Here is a 20320-nt window from a genome sequence, read left to right on the forward strand (position 1 = left end):
CATGGGCACAAACTGCCATGAAAATGTAAGAGATGGTATTTATGGGGTGGTTCTACTCCTAACAGCAAACTAGGGCCTTGCGGCCTATGACACCCTGGCCAGGCTATTGGGACCACACTCTCTGCAGCTGCGTGTTTGCAGGCTTCCCGTTGTTCGCCTCTTTGTACAAGCAGTGGTGGGAAGCTGGGCTGTGCGGACAAGGCTTTGGGGATGTTTGAGCCTCATGTACACCTCAGCCTCGACGTTAGAACTCCCTTTCTGCTCCCTGCGAGAAGCATGGAGGATTGAAGGGAATCCCTGCCTCGTAATAGGGAGGCAGGTGGAGGGAGAGTTTCCTTCTCTAAGAGTAGAGTGCAAACTTGAGGGCCCGGCTATGGGGAGACTGGGCCCCGGGCATTTCAGGACCCAGGTTAGTGCTCCCCCTTGTCAGCGGTGGGGCAGAAGCCAGACCAAGCCTGCAACCCCGCCCTAAAGTCCCAGCACTTGCAGCCATTTGTCATCGTTGCAGAGCATTGCAACTTTATGCCTACGCATAAAAACTAGAGGGACTCCTCCCAGAGTTTGCTGCTGCCGCCGCTGCTGCTGCTATTCGAGCGGTTTTAATTAGCTGCAGGATTTTAATGATCTGAAATGAAGAAGAACCCCATCTCAGAAGTACAGCAGGAGCCGCACACACAGAAGAACTCGTCTGACAAAACAGATGGAGGTGGTACTCTCGGGGGACTGGGCTGTGTACTCCGTTTCAGCGAGGAGCACATGAGGAATCGAGGCCAGGAGGCTGAGGAGGGGAGCGGAGGTCAGCCCCAGCACCACCCCGGTGGGGGCAGGGCTGAGGTGCGGCCCCTCTGCCACTAGGGTGAATGCTCGGTGCCGGATTCAAGGTGACGGCAGTGCCTGGCTCCATTCTCCTCAAGTTGCCATAGCAGCCTCTCTCCCGATGAGCAGCTTCTCCTGGAGCCCTCAGCCGGGAGGGAGGGACGTCATTGTTTGCTCCTGCCCTTGCGAAGAAGAGACTGACTGGACAGAGAACTTTCCCGGCCCAGGGTCCACACACTGAATGGGTGCACCCATGGGCACGTGGCCGGACGCCTCCTGCTGCCTGCAGTGGGGTGTTGGGATGGGTCCCCACAGCCAGAGAGGGTCCTCTGGGTGACGGGGGGAAGCGTCCAGGCCTTGGAGCAGCCGCAGCCAAGCGTGTCCTTGGAGCCGTCCGTTCGTCTGCCTGCCGGCCGGTCACCACTAGAGGTGCGTGTGTTTTGGCTGAATTCCCAAGTCCTTGCTTGTGCCCCGAAGTGAATTTCTGAAGAGACAAATTTTTTTAAATCAGATAAATAAGGAAATGGGAGGAATCCTTGGCCCTGCCCTGTGTCCCAGGAGGTGTTTACAAGATTAATTGGATTTTTATTTTTCTTACAGTAAAAATTGGTGACGCTGTTCAGGTCTCAGGGAGAGAAGCAGCTGGGAGGAGTAGGAATTGTGCTGAGGGCTGGACCTTCTGGAAACTCAATGGGCTGTTTATTTGTCTTGCTTTACCCCTCCCCACTCCACCCCCAGTTGTTTGAGTTTCCTTATTGTCTGTTGGTCTGGGAAGGGAGGCAGGGAGGTACGGGAGGGGTTTCCACTTGTCATTGGAGCCGAGGGTGACGCAGTGCGTGATGAGGATGCAATAGTCCCAGGTGGGAGCAGAGGCCTGTGGATGTATTTATAGGGTCCCCGAGCAGCCCAGCCCCGCCTGTGACAGACTGTAGCATCCACTCCCCAGGGAGAAGCTCGACCCCCAGGAGAAGGGGACAGCCTTGGGACCAGCATCTCCCCATCGCCTTGAAAATAACCTGTGACTTTAAAGACAAGCACCCTCAGGGGAACCGTAGGGGATCAGATGCGCACACTCTCTGGACTGGTGGTGCGGTGGTGACCTCCCATCGATCCCCCACCTTTAAAGGAAAGAGGTTCTTATCAATTCTATAATGTTGGCCCCCTCCTGGGGCATTGAAGACCCAGCCAGACTGTGAACTAGTTACCCAGGAGGGGAGGCATGTGAACCTTTTGATTCCTTCTGCTCAGAGAAGGGAGTTAGCGGGTCAGATGGTCTCCAGGGAGAGCAGACACTGACAAGAGGGTCCCGGGGGGTGGGGGTGAGGCTGAGGTCTGATGCGTAGGGGCTGGGCAGGGGAAGCCATGCACGGCTCTAACTCCAGCTCCCTAGGCATGGAGAGGGTCCTTGTCTTCTCTCTGGGGCTTCTGAAAAGAGAAATTCGAATGGCTGTCACTCCTGCCACAATGAAGGTGCAGGTCCTGGGGCTGTGTCCTCTTCCCTCCACCAGATTTGGGGGCAGCGATGTAGTCCTCATCTGGCTTCCAGGCGCACGGGCTGCTGGAGCCTGGCTCTGTGTGGTGGGTTGGTTTGGACAAGTTCAGAAACACATGAGAAGGGGCTCATAGCTGCAGGACGGGGAAAGTCTGTACTGGCTCGAATGGTGACGATGTGACAGACTGTGGAGAAGAAGGGACTGGCCATCCCTTCTGGAGTCACGTCTGCAGTGCCAGCGACTGTACAGACGATGTGATGATGATCACGTGGGCATCTGAATCCCATTTTTGCAACAGAGTCTTTGGGCTGAGGCTGTGTGGCACGTTGTTAACTGTTTTAACAGGCGGCTACGGGGCCTACCCATAAACTTGCTGTCCTGTCATCCCTTCTTCCTCTCTGTTTCCCTCTCTCCCTCCTTATGACATGTCCTGATGTCAGAGGTCATCCTCGATCAGGTTGGCCTCCTGGCCTCGTGTCTGACTCAGGAGGCCAGTGTGGCTGCAGAAAGTGTGCCAACTCCATGACCAGCGTCCTCAGAACCTCATGGCGATTTCCTTACAGCTGGGGTCTTGCTGGGGACCATCAGTGGTGTGCGTGTGTGGGTGCTCTCCAGGGTGTGCTGGAGCGTGTGTGTGAGTGAATGTTAGCGCATGTGCATTTGCTCCAGAAAGGACTGAATTGACTCCCCTGCGCCCCATCTGTCAGTCTTCTTCCCACTGCCTCAGTATGTATAACGTCATTCCCATGCTTTCCACTCTTTTCCTTGACTTCCTGGGACACCCAAGGGTTAAGCCAACTGCTGGGGTGGGGAGCAGAGCGAGAGCAGGAGAGACTAGCTCCATCTCCCCCTCAGTGGCTCACACTTCCCCTGGACCTCAGGCCTGGCACCTGTGGGTCCTGCACGCAGTAGCTGGGAGACCACACGGCATTGGGCAGCCTTTGGGCAGTGTTGAGAGTGGCCTTGTCCTTGACAGAGTCTGGGGCCTGCACTGGCCCCTAGGACAGCCCATCCAAGTCAACCACAGACCGGGAGGCCATGGCCCCACACGAGGATTCCAAGGTCTGAGACATTGAGGACATGTGGATGTCCATTTTCACCCACTGCAAGCCCAGGGCAGGGTGTCCCTGGTGATGGCAGGAAGCAGCAGTCTTTCTCTGAGGTGGGGGCCACTGCAGTGAAATAGGGGCCAGTCCCAGAGCCAGCTCCAAAAACAAAGCTGAGCCTGGATCAGCGCTACCTCCCAAACATGAAAGCCAGGAGGTCGTGGGAACCACCTGCTCAGCACGGCCCAGAGAGCCCAGCGTTCATGCGCGTTCCCCGTGTGTAGAGGCCTGGGGCAGGTTAATTAAAGTTAACTGAGTGAAAAAATAATTACAGAGACTGCAGAAGGGAGAAACACAAACCTGCAATTTAACACTCCTCCGCTTTCCTGAGAACAGTCCAGTCCTTGGGAATTTTTGTCTGGGCAGGGGACGGAGGGGTTTCTCTTATTATCACTTCCTGCCTCATGCCCCACAGGTTGGACGCAGAGGGACAATAGCTAGACTTCCTTCCCCAGTGCCTGGGTGCCAGGTCAGGATGGGTTCCCTGCACCTGAGGGAAACATCCTTGTGCCAAGCAGCACATCTGGTTTGGGGCCCAAACAGCCGCCTACTTGTGGTCTCGGAGGCTGCTGAGAGCTGGCCACCTGGCTTAGCCTCTCTTAGGCACTGCCCTGTGCCAAGATGGGGGAAGCCAGGGCTCCTCGGGTAGAAAGAGGGTGCTGTCCCTGGACCTGGGCTGGTAAGAACAGGTGAAAGTCAGAGGACAGAGTGACCCTCCTTTAAAAGGGAGGTCCTGGGATACCTGCCCACCTGTCATGGCCTCCTCTGTGGATTCCTCTTCAGCATGCATGCCACCCTACTTTGGGAACTGACATCCTTCCTTCAGGCAGATGGCCTGGGGATGCCCCCATCTTGGACCGACAGCCTGACCCAACTGGGATCACAGGTTGGTATTGGGGTATTTGGAATTTCCTCCCCTTCAGGAGGGACCAGGGTGAGGGCCAAGTCTCGTGAGCGAGCTCTGGGACTGCAAAGGCCAGAGCAGTAGGTGCCCATCTGCAGAAACGTAGGTGCCAGTCTCTGAGCCTAGGATCGGTCAGACGCAGATCTGGCCCTCAGCACCGGGGACAACCATGATCTGGCCAGAGCTTCAGCTCCCACTAATGCGATTATCCAGTGGGGCCTTGATCCCGCCAGCCTGTCTATCAGTCTGTCAGGGAGGGCCCGCTCTGGCTGGTGTCGGGGACGGGCAGGCTTGGGGAGTCCGTCTGTCCCGGGCATCCTCTGGGCTTGGGAGGCTCCTTCTCAAAGCCTCCTGCTCTGTGGACACCCCAGCACCTCATAGAGGGGCCAGCACAGAGGGAGATCCCAGGCCTTCTCTGTCCACCGGGCCAGTGGCAAGTGACAAGGACATGGTTTCCTGCCTGTGACTAGAAGCTACAGTGGGTGCTTGTTTAGAGGCTCAGAGAGCCTGGGCAGAGCAGGGGGAGTGGCTCCCCCAGGCAGAGGCCAGAGTGTTCTCTCTCCATGGTTTTTCCGGGAGTGCCAGTACAGGAGACCCTGGAGGGAAGCTGGTATCCCAGCGACAGGTGGTAACTGGGCTTCCCTCAGCTTCCTTGGGCGTGAAAAGGTGGAAGGTACATAGCTGAGTCAGGTCCAAAAGATGGAGGGATCAAGGGAATCACACTTGGTCCCGTGCAGTGACTGGTGCTTCAGCCCGCCGGCAGGCCCTGTGCCTCAGTGATGGACCATCTTTTTCCTCCTCTGCCCTGTAGACTGTGGCCTGATGGACGCCTGGTGTGGACGATGAGGGAAGAACTCGCCTCCCACACCCAGCAGGTGACCCTGGAGCAAGGCCCAGATGACCTTGCGTGTTGGAACGATGCGGCTGGCCTGCATGTTCTCATCCATCCTGCTCTTCGGAGCCGCAGGCCTCCTCCTCTTCATCAGTCTGCAGGACCCCACGGAGCTCATCCCCCAGCAGGGGCCAGGTGAGCCCTCACGCTCGGCCCCGCCGCCTGCCTGCCCCAGCTTTCCCACGCAAGGTGCCAGCCTCCATAGCTGCCCTGGTGCCAAGTCTGGGCCGAGACCCCCGGCAGGCAGAGGAGGGGTCTGGCCTCCTCCTGGGGGGCATCAGCCTCTTATAGGAACACTGTGTCTGATGTCAGACCACTAGTCTTAGGGCTCTGGCCTCTGACCTCTGACCTCTAGCCTCTGGCCTCTAGCCTGTGCACTCCTCTTGGAAATGATGGCAAGCTGCTCATCTTTCAGCTGGTTGTTGCTTTTGATGAAACTCACATTTAAAGAGGATTCTGCCACCTCTTGGGTCTCTTCCACTTGACATGGGACATCAGAGGGTGAATGATTTCTCCTCGAGTTCCCCTAAGTAGAACTCTGTCTCTGCCCAGCTCTGCAGACCCCTCACGTGCAGCCCCTCCAGCCTGGGCAGAGGGGGTTGGGGCACGTCCTGGCTTTGTGAGGCTGAGACTACTCCTGCTGGAGCCCCACCTGCTGCCTCCTATCTTACCTGCCCCTGGTGACCTCCTGGAGGGGCAACCCTCCCTGACTGGCCGAGGTCTGCTGGGGACAGGAGGATGGCAGAGAGGAGAGAGCAGGAAGGATGGTTCTGGAGCCGCAGGCAGATGGGAGGTGGAGAGGGGAGCTCGGACTAGGTGCCTGCTCCTGGGACACAGCTCCTGCCCCCGAGAACACAGCAGGGTTGAAGGGTAGCAGGCACAGGGCCAAGGCCAGGGCTCACTCTGCTTTGCAGTGAAAGAAAAGCACTGTTGCTAGACCTGAGGACCAGCATCTCTCAGCAGTGGTCCTGGGGGCCTTGTTAGGAGAGGGTCCATGAAGACACCATGTGCTCCAGGACATGGACAATATGAAGGATGAGTGGAGGCTGGGGGCTTAGATAGAGAGTTTCTGCACCACCCCTGCCAGCAGCACATAGCACAGGAGGGCAGAGCATGGCCTGGGGTACCTAGCCCTGGGAGAGGAGAGGGGCACAGGGTCCTCAGGTGTGCAGCTCCCCCTCAGCACTGACCGTCTTGCACTCTCAAAGTAGAGTGTGGGTGTGTAGGCAATAGATGGAAAGGCAGAAGGAGCATGAGGAGCCCAGAACTAGGGCCCCAGGCCTGGCAGCTGCTACCAGAGGCCCTGGTAGGGGAGGCTAATGAGTTATTCTTGAATCACAGAGAGTCAGTGAGAGGCAGCCAAGGCCCCAGGACACAGCAGCCAGCCATTGGTGCTGACTCATGCCTGGGCCGGCCCTTCACAGATCGTGGCTGTCACAAGTGGGTCTGGCTGCTCCCAGCTTCTGAAGAAGCAAGGACGAGGGACCACACTGGCTCCTCTGTGGAGACTTTACAGCCTCATGTGAGCCCTAGACTGGCCGGTGACACTGTCAGCAGAATCGGGCCCTCCAAGGCTGTGTCGTAAAGACATACTGAAAATTGGCCTCGCGGTTGTGTATTATCTGTGCAGAAGCAAGCTCCTGAAAAAAGGGCCCTCAATCACAGCTTGGGGTAAACGGCAGCCATGTATCTTTGGTGCCTATCTTGGTGTGTGTGTGGTTGGGGCGCACACGTGGACAGAGGGTCCTTGCGGCCAGTGTCTGCGTTCTGTGGAACGAGCCTGAGAGAGAAGGCGTGTATGAGTGTGCCTATGACGTCCAGCTGGGAACAGCAGGTGCTGTATTCCTAGGTGGGGTTGTGTCTGGCGGCCACGACACAGGCCCTGCTGTGCTGCAGCCAGCTGGCAAAGCAGAGCACTTGATCTTCATGTCTTCTGTGGGCAGTGGATTGTTGGCCCTCATGCCAGCCAGCATGGCCCTGCACAGCAGCCCCAGTGCACGCACATGTGAGATTTCTTGGGTGGAGTGGTGAGCAGGGAAGGGAGCATGGAGCCTCGGCTGGCAGGGCCTGTAGGATGGAAGGACGCTGAAGCCAGCGTCATCTGCAACCATGGACTGCTTGGGCCTGGTGGATGGAGGCAAGAAGCACACTTGGGTCTTGAGCCGTGTTCTTCTGGCTGTCCATGGATCTTGACCACCCTCGCCACGTGCCAGGTGATGGGCAACCTTGGCACTCTGTTTGATGTAAATCACATCAAACAGAGTCATAAAACTTTAAATAATGTTTATGTTACTTTCCCTGAGCAAAGTGTTCCTGACACAGACTGTTTGTGTTGATTTGTTACTATTCATTTATTCTTTCCCTGTACTTCTCACAGCAGCCTAATTGTGATTCGGTACCCAGAAAGCAATATCAAAGTAATTTTCCACAACATTAGTTACAATTTTCTTCTGATCTTTCAAGTGAAACAATCCCATCCTGTTGGCTTCTCTGAGCATATAAACCTTGATTACATTTATCTGTTGGAAACCAGTACTTACAAAGTGTACGTATCCAGTGGCATGAGTGGGAGGCCCCAAAGGCCCCGGACACAAGCCTTCTCCCTGTGGATTTCTGCCCATGGGAGGTGCAGACGCAACAGGTTGCCCTGCCATCTGGATCAGGCAAGGCCACTTGGGGGGACCCATCTACAGAGAAAATTCCACATGGTCTCTGTTTTTTCACAGCAGCAGAAAGTTCTCTGGGAACAGAGTCACTAAGATCTGCTGTTGGTGGCACCGACCAAAATGGGAGCGGGAGGGTGGACAGGTGAAGATTTGGAAACAAGCTTGAGAAGGCGGGCTATTAGTTGCTTGTGGTCAGTGTGTCATTCAGCTCTCTCTCAGGCAGCTACCAGGTGTGAACAGCACCTGAATTTCTCAGCGCACTTCACCTGGCTCATGCATTAAATGTAATTTCGTGGGGTTGCCAACTCTTGTAAATCAAGCCATATTTTCAAAAACATTTGCATGTTTAAATCAAACCTTTTGAAACATGAATCACTGCCAATTAACCTACCTTCATTCTAAGATCAGATTTTCTTGCGTATCAGCGACTTCACCTATCCAACTACTTGCCCGTCTCCCATATTGCCAGGTCCTGGGGCTTCGGGAACCTTACTTCTTGACCCCGGAGACTAGACTTGCCCCTTCCCTAAGTAGAAGACTCGGAGAGCATGCTAGAACCGGGAATGACACATCCTGACATGCTAAAGGTAGACTCCACACCTGCGGCTGAGCAAACTGAAGTTTTATGAGCTGCCTTTCTCTATGAACTTTTTATTATAGAGATTTTGAAACACAGATGGAAGGAGGTTAGAACAGTACAGTGAACGCCATGCACCTGTCACCCAGCACCCCCATCCACAGCCCCAACCACTTCCCTCCTTCGATTTTGAAGCATAGATTAGATAGACATCAATTCAGCCATAAATATTTCAATATATTTATCTTTACATATTTATTTATAAAGAAATATATTCAATATATTTATATTTCTATCACAAATATTCAATATATTTCAATAAATTTCTCAGTTTAAAAGGTAAGAACTCTTTTTTTTAAATATTCAACACTTTCTTAACGTCACCAAATATCCAGCCAGTGTTCACATGTCTCTTTGTCTCACAAATATTATAAATACCTTTATTTCCAGTTGATTGTATTCAGTACCCAGATCACGCCCACACATGCCGTTGGTGGGTGAGGCTTGAAATCTCTTCCATCTGTAAGGTTCCATCTCCAACTTCACTCTGGCTATTTATTGGAAGAAACTGGGTCATAAGTCCTGTAGAGTTTCTCACAATTGAGGTTTTTGCTGATGGTGTCTGTGTGGTGTAGCTCAACATTGTCTTCTGTTCTTTGTATTCCCGACAAGTCAAGTAAATTAGCAGTTCGATCAGCGATAGGTTTGGTTTTTTTTCTTCTTTCTTGGGCCAGAATTTATGTGTGGTCCCGTGTTCTTTCATCAGGAGACGTACGTCTGCCGGGCTGTCTTTTGTGATGTCAGCCAGCCACCGATGAGGACACTAGGTCCATCCCTTCCCTGGGCCCGCTGCACGCGATGTTCTAATTTTATCATTCCTTCGTCTTTCTTTTAAGTGGGATGGATTTTGTTGTAATGGGGTGAAGCGAGCTGTTGTTAGTGACCCATGAAGCCAACGTGAAAGGTGGATTGATTGGTTTGTTCATCGATTTTTAAAAAAATGTGACTTTATGATACAGATTCTGTTGCTAGCACACACTAAAGTTTGTGTTAATGTTTGGTGTTCGCAGCGTGAGTTTTCTGAAGATGGGGCCACCCTACGTTTCATGGATGTAACTCTGTTTTCCCAAAGCCATGGAATTGTAGGTGGTAGTGCTGGGGGTGGGGGCTGTTGCTGGGGTGTCGAGGCAGGCAGGCAGCCATGGTGACGGCAGAGGTCCCTGCTGAGGGGCCCCGAGTACGCACAAAGGGACTGGACAGCCCTGGTGACACCTTGGCCCACAGCCAGCCCTCCCCAGGGCATTCATTCCAGGGCACGAGGGCATCCAAGGATAGTAACCGACATTGATCAGGTATGTGCCACATGCCAGGTCTTAATGCAAATAATTCTTATTATCAGTGATTGTTCCTATTACAGACGAGGGGCCACGCTCTCCCTAGTGTGTATACACAGCAACACTACCGACGGCGGCACACCTTCTCAGGCACAATCACAGGCACTTTCCATGTATTCATTTAATGCTGTCAAAACCCCACGAATTACGTCCTGTGATACCATCTGCTAGACGAGACTGCTGAGGTGAGGAAGGCTCAGTGCCATGCCCAAGGCCACACAGCTTGAAGCTTCAGAGCCAGGATTTGTTCCTAGACAGCTGGCTGTTGCCCACTGCACCTACTGCCTTCCCCACAGCTATGAGGCTTGGAAGGGCCTGGTCTGGGCCCAGAGCAGAGCCCAGGCAGAGAGCAGAGTATGGATGAAGGTCTGGAGGCGTGAGAGAATGAGGCATGGCAAATATGCCCAGTGGGTTAGGGGCTAGAGTGTGACCTGTGGAGCTTGACTCGTGGCTGAAGACACAGCCAGGCCTGGGGCCCAGGGAGCCCTTGCAGCATTACACAGGAGCGAGCTTTTGCTGCAAGCTGTGGGGAGCTCGGGGGGGTTGGAGGTGGGTAGTGGCCATTAGAAAGCCCACTCTAGTGGTTGTACGTAGTGGAGCTGTGGGCAAGGGGAGGGGAGGGGTAACAAGCATAAGGACACCAGCTGGAGGGTTTGAGTGAGGCCTGAAGAGATGTCAAGGCCTAGGGTGGACGGGGACAGAGAGGGGTGGATTCCAGTCATTAGGGGTCACAAGCAGAGGGTGAGGATGGCAGCCATCTTGGTTTAGGATGGCTCTGGCTCGGGGTTTCTGGCTCTGGCAAGTGGTGCCACTCACTGAGGCAGATGTGCCAGACGGGGTGTGGTCTGGGGGAGGGGGCTGGCGACCACACATTCTATTTTAAGCAGATAACATCTGACATGCTGGGCAGGGTGTATAGAGTTACCCTATAACTCTTCCACCCACGACTCCAGCCCCATCCATAGACCTCAGGACCAGGTGAGAGAAGCAGGAAATCCTCACCCTGCCCCATCCCTCCTCCATTTACATCTCCATTCACAGGTCAAACACTCACTCCTTTCCTTCCATATAGGCAAGAGCGGAGTCCTGGCTAGAGGAGTCAGGAGGGCTTCCTGGAGGAGGGGAGCTGTGGGTTGCTGGTTTACCTTCTGTAACTGATAAGAGATGACCAGGTGCTGACCTCCAATGGAAGCCTGAAGTTCACCTGGATGAGGCTCTGTTGGAGCCTGGGGTTTCTCCCCAGAGCACACACTGCTGAGTGTCTTGCCCCACATCTCACAACTAGAACTTGACAGAACCAGAATTCCAACACTCAGGCCTGACCGACTCCAGGGTCCTGCTCTGGTCCCCTGGAGGCAGGGCTGTGTTGGTTGGAAGAAGTGTGGCTCTCACTCTCGGTCCCAAGTTTACCAGGAACACGCAGTCCTGTCTGGTCTGTGCCAATGATGAGGGTTACAACGTCAGAGGGTTTGTCTTGTTCCTACAGCAACTAGTTTTGTCCAGGTGTGTCCCCTTGGATGTCTGAGACCACACCATCAGGCCAAAAGCCCTGGGTGGGCCAGGGCCACAGGAGTAACTACTGCGAGGGTCTAACAGCTCACCGGTGTAGAGGGATAGAGTAAAGGGAAGCATGGTGGCCATCCCTCCCCGGCTCTCGGGGGAGGGGCAGCCTGCTGTGCCAAGGTGTCCCGGCCCACACTCCTTCCTGAGGAGGGGAGCCAGCCCCTCCAGTTTCCATGGAGCTGTCTGTTTTCCCCAGACAGGTGGGTTTTATTGGAATCCTTTTGAGTCTGTTTCCTGAAACCATTTTCTAATGGCATTGCGAAGCATCATCTGTATTTCCTACAAACCTTGCGAGGCTGACACCTCCTTGTTGTGACTGTGAATATCAGAAGTGACATGTAATTGCAGTGATCCATCCTGTTAAGTAGCTGGCAATCTATCATTGCAAAATCAGCAGGGCTGGGACTCTCGGAACCTGGTGTTTCTAAACAATGCACCTGCAGTGCGTTCAAGCTCTTGCTGAGCGCCGCCCAGGCTCACGAGTGAGCGTCCGCCTCACCCTCCCTCTACTCGCTTGTCTGCAGCCACAGCAAAGAAAATTGTACTCTGAGTACAACCACCCACTGAGTTTCATTCTCTCGAGTGCCTTCTCCTGCTTGTCACAGCATGCTCCAGGTTCTCAAAGTCAGGGCCGGAGGTGGGGATACCTGTAACAGTGCCCTTTCCAAGCGTGGCCCTTGGGCTTCTGGCCCCCCTCTTCTTTGTAAGCTCCAGAGTAGCTTTGTGGGAGTTCTTTCTGGTGCCACGGGTGGGCAGTGAACTGGAGCCCTCATGGGCTCCATGTGGACAATGCGAGGGTTGGAAATGGGAAGGGGACCAGGGATAGCTGAGCCCACCTCAGTGGGGTGGAAGCATTGAGGCAGGGCGTGCATGTTTGGGGGTACCACTCATACTGTGTTCTGTGCTAATTCCAGGATAGTGTTGATTTAAACTACACTGTATAGGGTGCCCCCTGGAGTTGTGCAACAGGCAGTACTGATGCACTGGCAGATAGGGGGGCCCACATAGCAATCAGCCAATGAATACCAGAAAGGGGGGCAGTGTCAGATATGCAGCCCTCAGGTGTAGGAGCCCAGTGAGCTTGGGGGACCCTGGGAGTGCTGGCTTTGGGGCCTTCACTGGATTGTATTTTTGGGGACAGGGCTTCATAAAGGATTCTCACTACTACCCTCCCTGGGAGGCCCTGACCTCAGGGCACCCACTGTGGGCCCCATCTCTGCAGTGGGAGTTGATCTGCCCCCACCCTCTCTCACCTGAGACTGGGCCATTCTGAGTGGCAGCAGTGACCACTCGGCCTCTGTTTCCCTGATGTGGCCTCCATTTTCTGGGTCCTTCCACCCTCTTGCAGGTGAAGGGAACATTTCTCCTCCTTTCTGCAGAAGATGCCCTGGGGGTCTCCTGCCAGAGCCTCTCTTTCCTTTGATACGTTAAAATATGCTAAATGAAAAATAATGAGCATGTAGGAACTAATAACAGGAATCACCTAATTAAATTAGGAAACAGACATCATAGCACTGTAATCTGAAAATTCGTATTAATAGAAAATGGTCCCAGAATTGTTGTGCTAAGGGTTCCTAGGGGTAGAGAAATTAAAAAAGGAGAGCAGAACAGAATACTGGGACAATCGTTTCCAATAAAAGCAAGACTTATGTCTCAAAGGAACTAAAATAAAATGCTAAAAATAGAAGACGGCATCATTGCATTGATCTAATAAAATAATGGACATAAATGGCTTGGAAAGCCACAGAGCTCCACACACGTGTATGACGATAATTTTTAAAATGAGACAATGTAATTAGCTTTAGTGTGCATGAAACGTAGTACCATTTATCGTTTATTGGTGCCTGGCACTGCCCCAGTGCCCTCGTTTCATCTCCCTTCACCCTGAGAGACAGGCATCGTCCTCGATCCTGCAGCCAGAGTGGTCCAAGTCAGGATTCGAACCCAGATTTACCTGATTGCAAAGCCCTGGCTTGGCTCATTCTGCGCTCCTTACTACTGGTTGATGTCGTGGTCAATACATTTCTTGTATTTTCTGTTTTTCTACCATTTCCTCAAAGGGCATTTCTTGCCAACACCCAGCAGATTTTGGTGGCAGCCCGCCTCCCTAACCCCAGCCACAAGGCTGCTCTGATGTCGTGGTTAATGAAATTCATACAAAGACACCTTCTGAAATTACAGTGCCGCTGGAAAACTGGGTCTCCCATTGTGTCCGGGCCTGGGCAGGGACCGAGCAGGGCCGGAGGTTCTGATGCTTGTGCCAGCCCCCGGAAAGCCCAGTTTCAGGTTGTGTCTCCACAGCAGCCGATTGTTTCCCGAGTCCTCCCACTCAGCGGGTAAATCAGGCTCTGTTCACCTGCGACATGCCTCATGACTCAGCGGGCCCAGAGCGGGGCTCAGGTGTGAGTTGACCCCTTTCCCACTCTGCTGGACCGGAATGAATTAGAGGGACCCCGAGAGGAGGAGGAAGAGATCAACATCTGTGTGTGAGATACTCCAGAATTACATCTGGTCTGGGACAGGCTGGCATCGAGCCCAGTGTCGGGTGGTGCTGAACTTCGTTTCCCTCCACCTGTGCCCCACACCTCCCCCACCTCTGTCCCCATTCACCGCCCAGGCATCTTCATAAGGGTCACCTGACATCAGAACCAAACCCCCTACTCAGCCCAGATCTGCCAGGGAGAGAAGCAAGGCCGGGCGAGACTCCAATCCCAAAGAGGTGCAGGGTTCCGAGGGGTGGCCACTTCCGCCTGGCTTGCCTCCCCACTCAGCCCTACTTAGCCTGTAGTGTCAGAGTTGTGGGAGAAGGATGAGGAGTGGTGGCCTCAGGGTGCACAGTGCATTTGGAGACCGCGCCCACTGCCAGTGTGGAGAAGGGGCGGTGGGGTCCTAACACAGGCTCCTCAAGGCCCCACTCACGTCCCCGAAGCCTGAAGTTGCTAGCATGGGCATTGGAGGATGGTTCTGTGCCAGAACAAGGTCCAAGGACAGGGCCATTGCTATGGTTCCTGTCCTTTCTCCATGGCTACTGGGTGGTTCTTGATTTTTTAAACCCTGACAAGGTCATGGTGGTAGTTATGACAACGGAAGCACTGAAGGGCTGGTTCTGTAGGCTGATGCACTATCCGTGGTGCAGTGGGCCCATCGGGGACACCCTGGATGTGGGCTGAGGCCCTCGCGCCTCCACTGTGGCCCCTCCTGTTTACGGTGACACCTTTCATGTGGCTTTAGGGTCAGAATGGGTCTTCTCCTTCCTGAAAGATTTGCAGGAAGTTGGGAGTTCAGGCAGATCCCCTCTAAACCAGAAGCTCACCATTACATATCTGCTGATGTTTTCATTATAAAGGATTTGGGGCTCTGCAGTATTAATTTGAATTATGGTGGAATTCATTCAAAAATTTTTACTTACATGGGAAAAATAGTCTAACTTAAATGGGTTGCATTGTTCCCAACAGCTGCTGCTCGGGAGCTCCTGCACCGGTAGCTGGCTTCTGACAGATGGGTGAGGAGCACGTGGGGGGTCTTCCCATTCGCACAGTCTGGGGTCCAGGCAGGAAGTTGGGGGCTGTCTCTCACCAAGCCCAAAGGCCTGGCATGGCATTTTCCGGCCCTCAGAAGTCCTAAAGACTACCTACAGAGGAGGCTGGTTCCCAACCAAGCTCCCCTCGTCCCCCAGCTTGGTTGTCCCCAAAGCAGGTCAGGGTCCCTGGCTAGTGGCCTTAGAGGGTCCAGTCCCAGGACAGTGGTTCTCACAGCCCAACCTGGGTTGGATTGAGGGGGTGATGTGTGAACCCCTCACCACATTTCAGTTGTGTATCTGAATGTGCTTTGTCCTGTGAAAGACAGCCTGGAAAGAGTCTGGGATTCCCACCCTCCTCAAAAAGCCACAACCATTTGTGAATGCATTTGACCTTTGCCCTCAGAGCCAGGGCCCTGCCCTGGAAGAAGAGAGATGGGGGAAATAAGGGATGATGTCAGTGAAAACTGTACGGGACTTCCAGGACCATCAGAAAATGTATACTAAGCGCAGAGCAGCCTAGGGAGGGGAGATCACAGGAAACAGAGTTGGGGGGGAGGGAAAGTGGACAGACATCTCCTGGGTGAGCCGCTGCTCAGCTCCAGCCAAGAGTTCTGTGTGGGGTGCCGGCCCAAGAGGGCCAGATCCTCCTTTTTATTTTGTTTTTCAATGAACCTAGGAATCTGTAACATATATTTATGTGAATTCTCCTGATTTTTAAGCGGCAGCTCAAATTTTAGAAGGTGTTTTCAGAGTCGGACAATAAGTCACACTTGACACCTACTGTTGGTTGGATGGGCTGGAAGGAAAGTGTCTGTCCCATATCCCAAACCTCCCTCAGGTCTTCACATCCCGAACACATAGGGTCTTATTAGTTACTCCGAGCTGGGGACGCCACACTCTGAGACCCATAGTATTGGAGGGTCACCCTGGGGCCCACACGTCACGGCCACGCAGATGTTTGGGGGCGTGCTTTATTCCTGTGTTTTGTAGACATGTTCTGATGTATGCACACAAGTGTGTGCTGGTGAAGGGGCGGGGACCTCTCTGAATGTGTGTGCATGTCTGGCTCCCTTCCACAATCGTGTGTACTAGAGTGTGTGCGTGCCTCGGGCTTGCAGCTCACATGGGAAATACTTCCCAACGAAGTTTGGGGCTGGTTGTGCTGAGAGCACGCTGACATTTTCACCTGCCACGAGCAGGCGTGGGACACACAGTCAGGGCCCAGGCTGGGGCAGGTGACTTCAGCCACAGAAGTGGGTGAGGAATTGCCATTCTAACGTGAACTTGGTAAAACCAGTTATTGTAACCCCCTACCTGTCACCTGGGCAGACCAAATAATGAAATCACATTCATAATATTTCAGCTACTCGAGTTGGTTCCTTCCCAGAACCCAGCCAGAAGGAGCAGCAGTAATTAAAGGATTTTCTGGGCTTCAACCAAGTCTGCTCTTCAAGTAGGTACCATATGCAGGGCTTGCAAAACACGAGTATGTGTGGGCCTCGTCCCTTCCAAAGCAATGGGAGGGACAGTCCGTGAGAGAAGTAAGACTACAGGCCAGGAGGAAGAGGGTTCTTACTGCTGGGGCACTTTTCCATTTGCACTGATTTATTTCAGAAGTGAGCTCCCACCTAGCTGGGGACACCCAGATTCTGCAGAGAATGGGGTCATGAGGTCCCTGTTCTAGTGGAACTCACAGTGAGTGGAGTGATGGGGGATGCCTGGTGTCCTCCCTCACTCCTTTCCAAGCAGGCATTTCAGCACTGATTCCAGGAGCTCCTAATGTCTGGAACTGCCTCCTTCTTCCACTCTGTGGCCTGGTAAATTAGGGTCTGAGGCTGAGACCGTGCAGGGACTTCCTGCTGATCAGAGAAAGAGAAAAGAAGGGCACTGGCATGGCTTGGACCCCATCGGACCATTCCTGTGTCCTAAAGAGGGGAGTGAGGGAGCTAGGCCCCAGAGCAGGAGTCAGTTGGAGCTCACACCCAGGCCAGATCATCCCTCCACCAAGCCTGTTTTTCATGTCTTCCATTTGCTTCACTAAGGGGAATACACAGCCCTTCTCAGGGAGCAGAAAATGCCAGAATCTCACAAGAGCAAATACCAACAGTGTGGCCTTGGCAGTGTGGGTAACTGAGCTGATGTGTCCTCCCGACCTGAGTAACATGGAACCTAAAACATCTTTAACACTCAGGAAGGAGAAATCCCAGGAGCCAGAAAACGAGAGGAATGAGAGGGAAGTTGTGAACTCCAGGGAGTGCCTGCCATGGGGCTGAGGGCTCGGGCTTATTTTAAAAAACAGCTTTAGTCGGGTGAAATTTACATGCCATAACATTCACCTATTTTCAGTGTACAGAATTGTGCAACCATCACCACAATCCAATTTTAGGATATTTCATTGCCCCCCCAAAATCTCTCATGCCCATTTGCAGTCACTCCTTGTTGCTCTGGCAACCACTAACCTACTTTCTGTCTTTGTAGATTTATTTTTTTCTGAACACTTCCCATAAGTGTTATCGTACAGTATGTAGTCTTTTACATCTGGCTTCTTTCACTTAGCATAATGTTTTAGATTCTTCATGTTGTAGCTTGTATTAGCGCACTTCATTCCTTTTTATTGCTGAATAATATTCCATTACATGCAGTTTTGGTTTGTTCACCAGTTGATGGATATTTGGATTGTTTATACTTTTTTGGCGATTATGACTAAAACTGCTATGAACATTCACAGGCAAGTCTTTGTGTGAACATATGTTTTCATTTCTCTTGGACACACACTTAGGTTGTGTAGTAAATTTATGCTGAAATTTTAAAGAAACTGCCAAATTGTTGCCAAAATGTCTGCACCATTTGCATTCCTACCAGCAGTGGATGAGGCCTCCAATTTTTCCACATTCTCATCAACACTTGTTATAATCTGCCTTTTTAATTATAGCTATTCTAGTGGGTATGAAGTGGTATCTCATTGTGGTTTTAATTTGCATTTCTCTAATGACACCTGATATTGAGCATATTTTTAGGTGCTTATTAACCATTCGAATATCTTCTTTAGTGAAGTAATCTATTCAAATCTTTTGCTCATCTTTTAAATTGTTATTTGTCTTTTTATTGAGTTGTTATTCTTTATTTTCTAGATACAAGTACTTATTAGATTTGCAAACAATTTCTTCCATCTGTGGTTTGTCTTTTCGTTTTCTTAATGGTGTCTTTGAAGTGCAAAAGTTTTTGAACTACTTCATCATTTTTTTTTTCTTTTATGGATCATGCTTTTGGTGTTGTATCTAAGAAATCTTTGCCTAACCTAAAGTCATAAAGATTTTCTCCTGTGATTTCCTCAATGTTTTATATTTTTAGCCCTTGTATGTCTCTGATCCATTTTGAGTTAATTTTTGTGCTTTGTGTGAGATAATGGTCTAACTTCATTTTTTTGCGTGTGAATATCCAATTGTCTCAGCACGACTTATTGAAGATCATCTTTTCCTCCATTGAATTGCCTTGGCACTTTGGTCAAAAATGAATCAGCCATAAATATAAGGGTTTATTTCCGGTGTCTCAATTCTATTCTATTGATCTGTATGTCGACCCTTACACCAATAGTCCAATATTTTAGAGTTTATAATAAGTTGTAAAATGAGGAAGTGTAAGTCCTCCAGCTTTGTTCTTCTTTTTCAAGATCACTTTGACTATTCTGGGCCTTTATAAAATCATGTACGTTTTTATGTAAATTTTAGGACTAGTCAATTTCTGCCAACAAAAACTCTGTTGGGATTTTGATAGGCATTGCATTGAACCTAACAATCAACTTGAGAAGAATTACACTCTTAACAATATTGAGTCTTCCAATCCATCAACATGGAATGCCTGTCCATTTATTTAGATCTTCTTTAGTTCTTCACAATATTTTGTAGCTTTCAATACACAAGTCGCACCCTTCTTTTGTTAAATTTATTCCTAAGTCCTATTCCTATCTTTTTGATGCTATAGTGAATGGGGTTGCTTTGTTAATTTTATTTCTGGATCGTGCATCACTAATATATAGAAATACAGTTGATTTTTCTATTAATATATTGATCTTGTATCCCGTGACTTGGTTAATTCTAGTAGTTCTTTTTGTGAGTTCCCTAGGATTTGTTTTAAATATAGGGTTATGTTGTCTGCAAATTAAGAGTTTTATTTCCTGTCTGATTTGAATGCCTTTTTTTTTTTTTCCCTTTCCTTATTGCACTGGCTAGAACTTCTAGTACAAAATGAAGCAGAACTATTGAGTTTCAGTCTTTGGGGGAAACATCCGATCTTTCACCGTTAAGTATAATGGTAGCTATGGGATGACCTTTACCATCTGAGGAAGTTTCCTTCTACTGCTGGTTCGTTGACAAAAAAATTTTTTTAACCATGAGTGGGTGCCGGATTATGTCAAATGCTTGTTCTACATCTATTGAGATGTTTGTGTGGTTTTATCCTTTATTCTGTAAATATGGTGCATTGCATAAATAAATCAACCTTGCATTCTTGAGATAAATCCCACTTGGTCATGGTGTATGCTCCTTTTTATATGTTGCTGGATTCAGTTTGCTAGGATTGTATCATGGAATATTCTGAGAGATAGTTGTTTATAGTTTTCTTGAGATGTTTTTATTTGGCTTTGGTATCAGATTAATGTAAGTCTCAGAATGAGTTGGTGTTTCCTCCTCCTCTAATTCTGAAAGAGTTTGTGAAGGATTGGCGGTATTTCTTCTTCACATGTTTGGTAGAATTCTCCAATGAAACCATCTGGAGCTGGATTTTTCTTTGTGGGAAGATTTTTTTTAATTACTGATTTAATTTCTTTACTATAGGTCTAGTCAGATTTTCTATTTCTTCCTGAGTCAGCTTCAGTAATTTATGTCTTACTAGGGCTTTTTTCATTCCATTTAAGTTGTCTCATTTGTTAGCATTAAGATGTTGATATTTCCTTATATTTGTTAGTGATGTTCCCTCTTTTATTCCTGATTTTAGTATTGTATTCTTTCTTTTTTCTTTAAGTCTAGTTAAAAGTTTATCAATTTTTTGTTGATCTTTTCAAATAACCAACTTTTGGTTTCATTGCTTTTGTCTTGTTTTTTGTTTGTTTTGTTTTGTTTTCCTGTTTCATTGATTTTTACTCTAATATTTATTATTTCCTTCTTTTTGCTTGCTTTGAGTTTAGTTTGTCTTTGTCTAGTTTCTTAAGGTAGTAGCTTAGGTTACTGATTTAAGATCCTTCTTTTCTAATACAGACATCATAGCTATAAATTTCCCTCTCAAACACTGCTTTATCTGTTGTCTACTTTAGTCATCTCATTTCCCAGCTCTCCGTTTAAACTTCTATCTGGTCTGTTGGTCTATTGCTTTCCCCAACCTGTATCACAACTTC

General features: G+C 50.5%; 1 protein-coding gene across 3 annotated transcripts in view; it reads left to right on the forward strand.

Annotated features, from left to right (window-relative positions):
- CHST8 (carbohydrate sulfotransferase 8) overlaps positions 1-20320 on the forward strand; it is a 124204-nt gene that overhangs the window by 50600 nt on the left and 53284 nt on the right. For 2 of the 3 annotated variants that reach the window (XM_081030836.1, XM_081030838.1), the window contains exon 2: positions 5131-5346. In XM_081030836.1, the coding sequence (XP_080886962.1) occupies positions 5217-5346 (130 nt within the window). In that variant the 5' untranslated portion in view covers positions 5131-5216. Of the gene's footprint in view, positions 1-652; positions 1246-5130; positions 5347-20320 lie in introns of those variants that run through there. The other variant, XM_081030837.1, reaches the window with a different exon arrangement.

The sequence above is a fragment of the Rhinolophus hipposideros genome (assembly GCF_964194185.1).
Source record: "Rhinolophus hipposideros genome assembly, chromosome: 21".
Lineage (NCBI taxonomy): Eukaryota > Metazoa > Chordata > Mammalia > Chiroptera > Rhinolophidae > Rhinolophus > Rhinolophus hipposideros.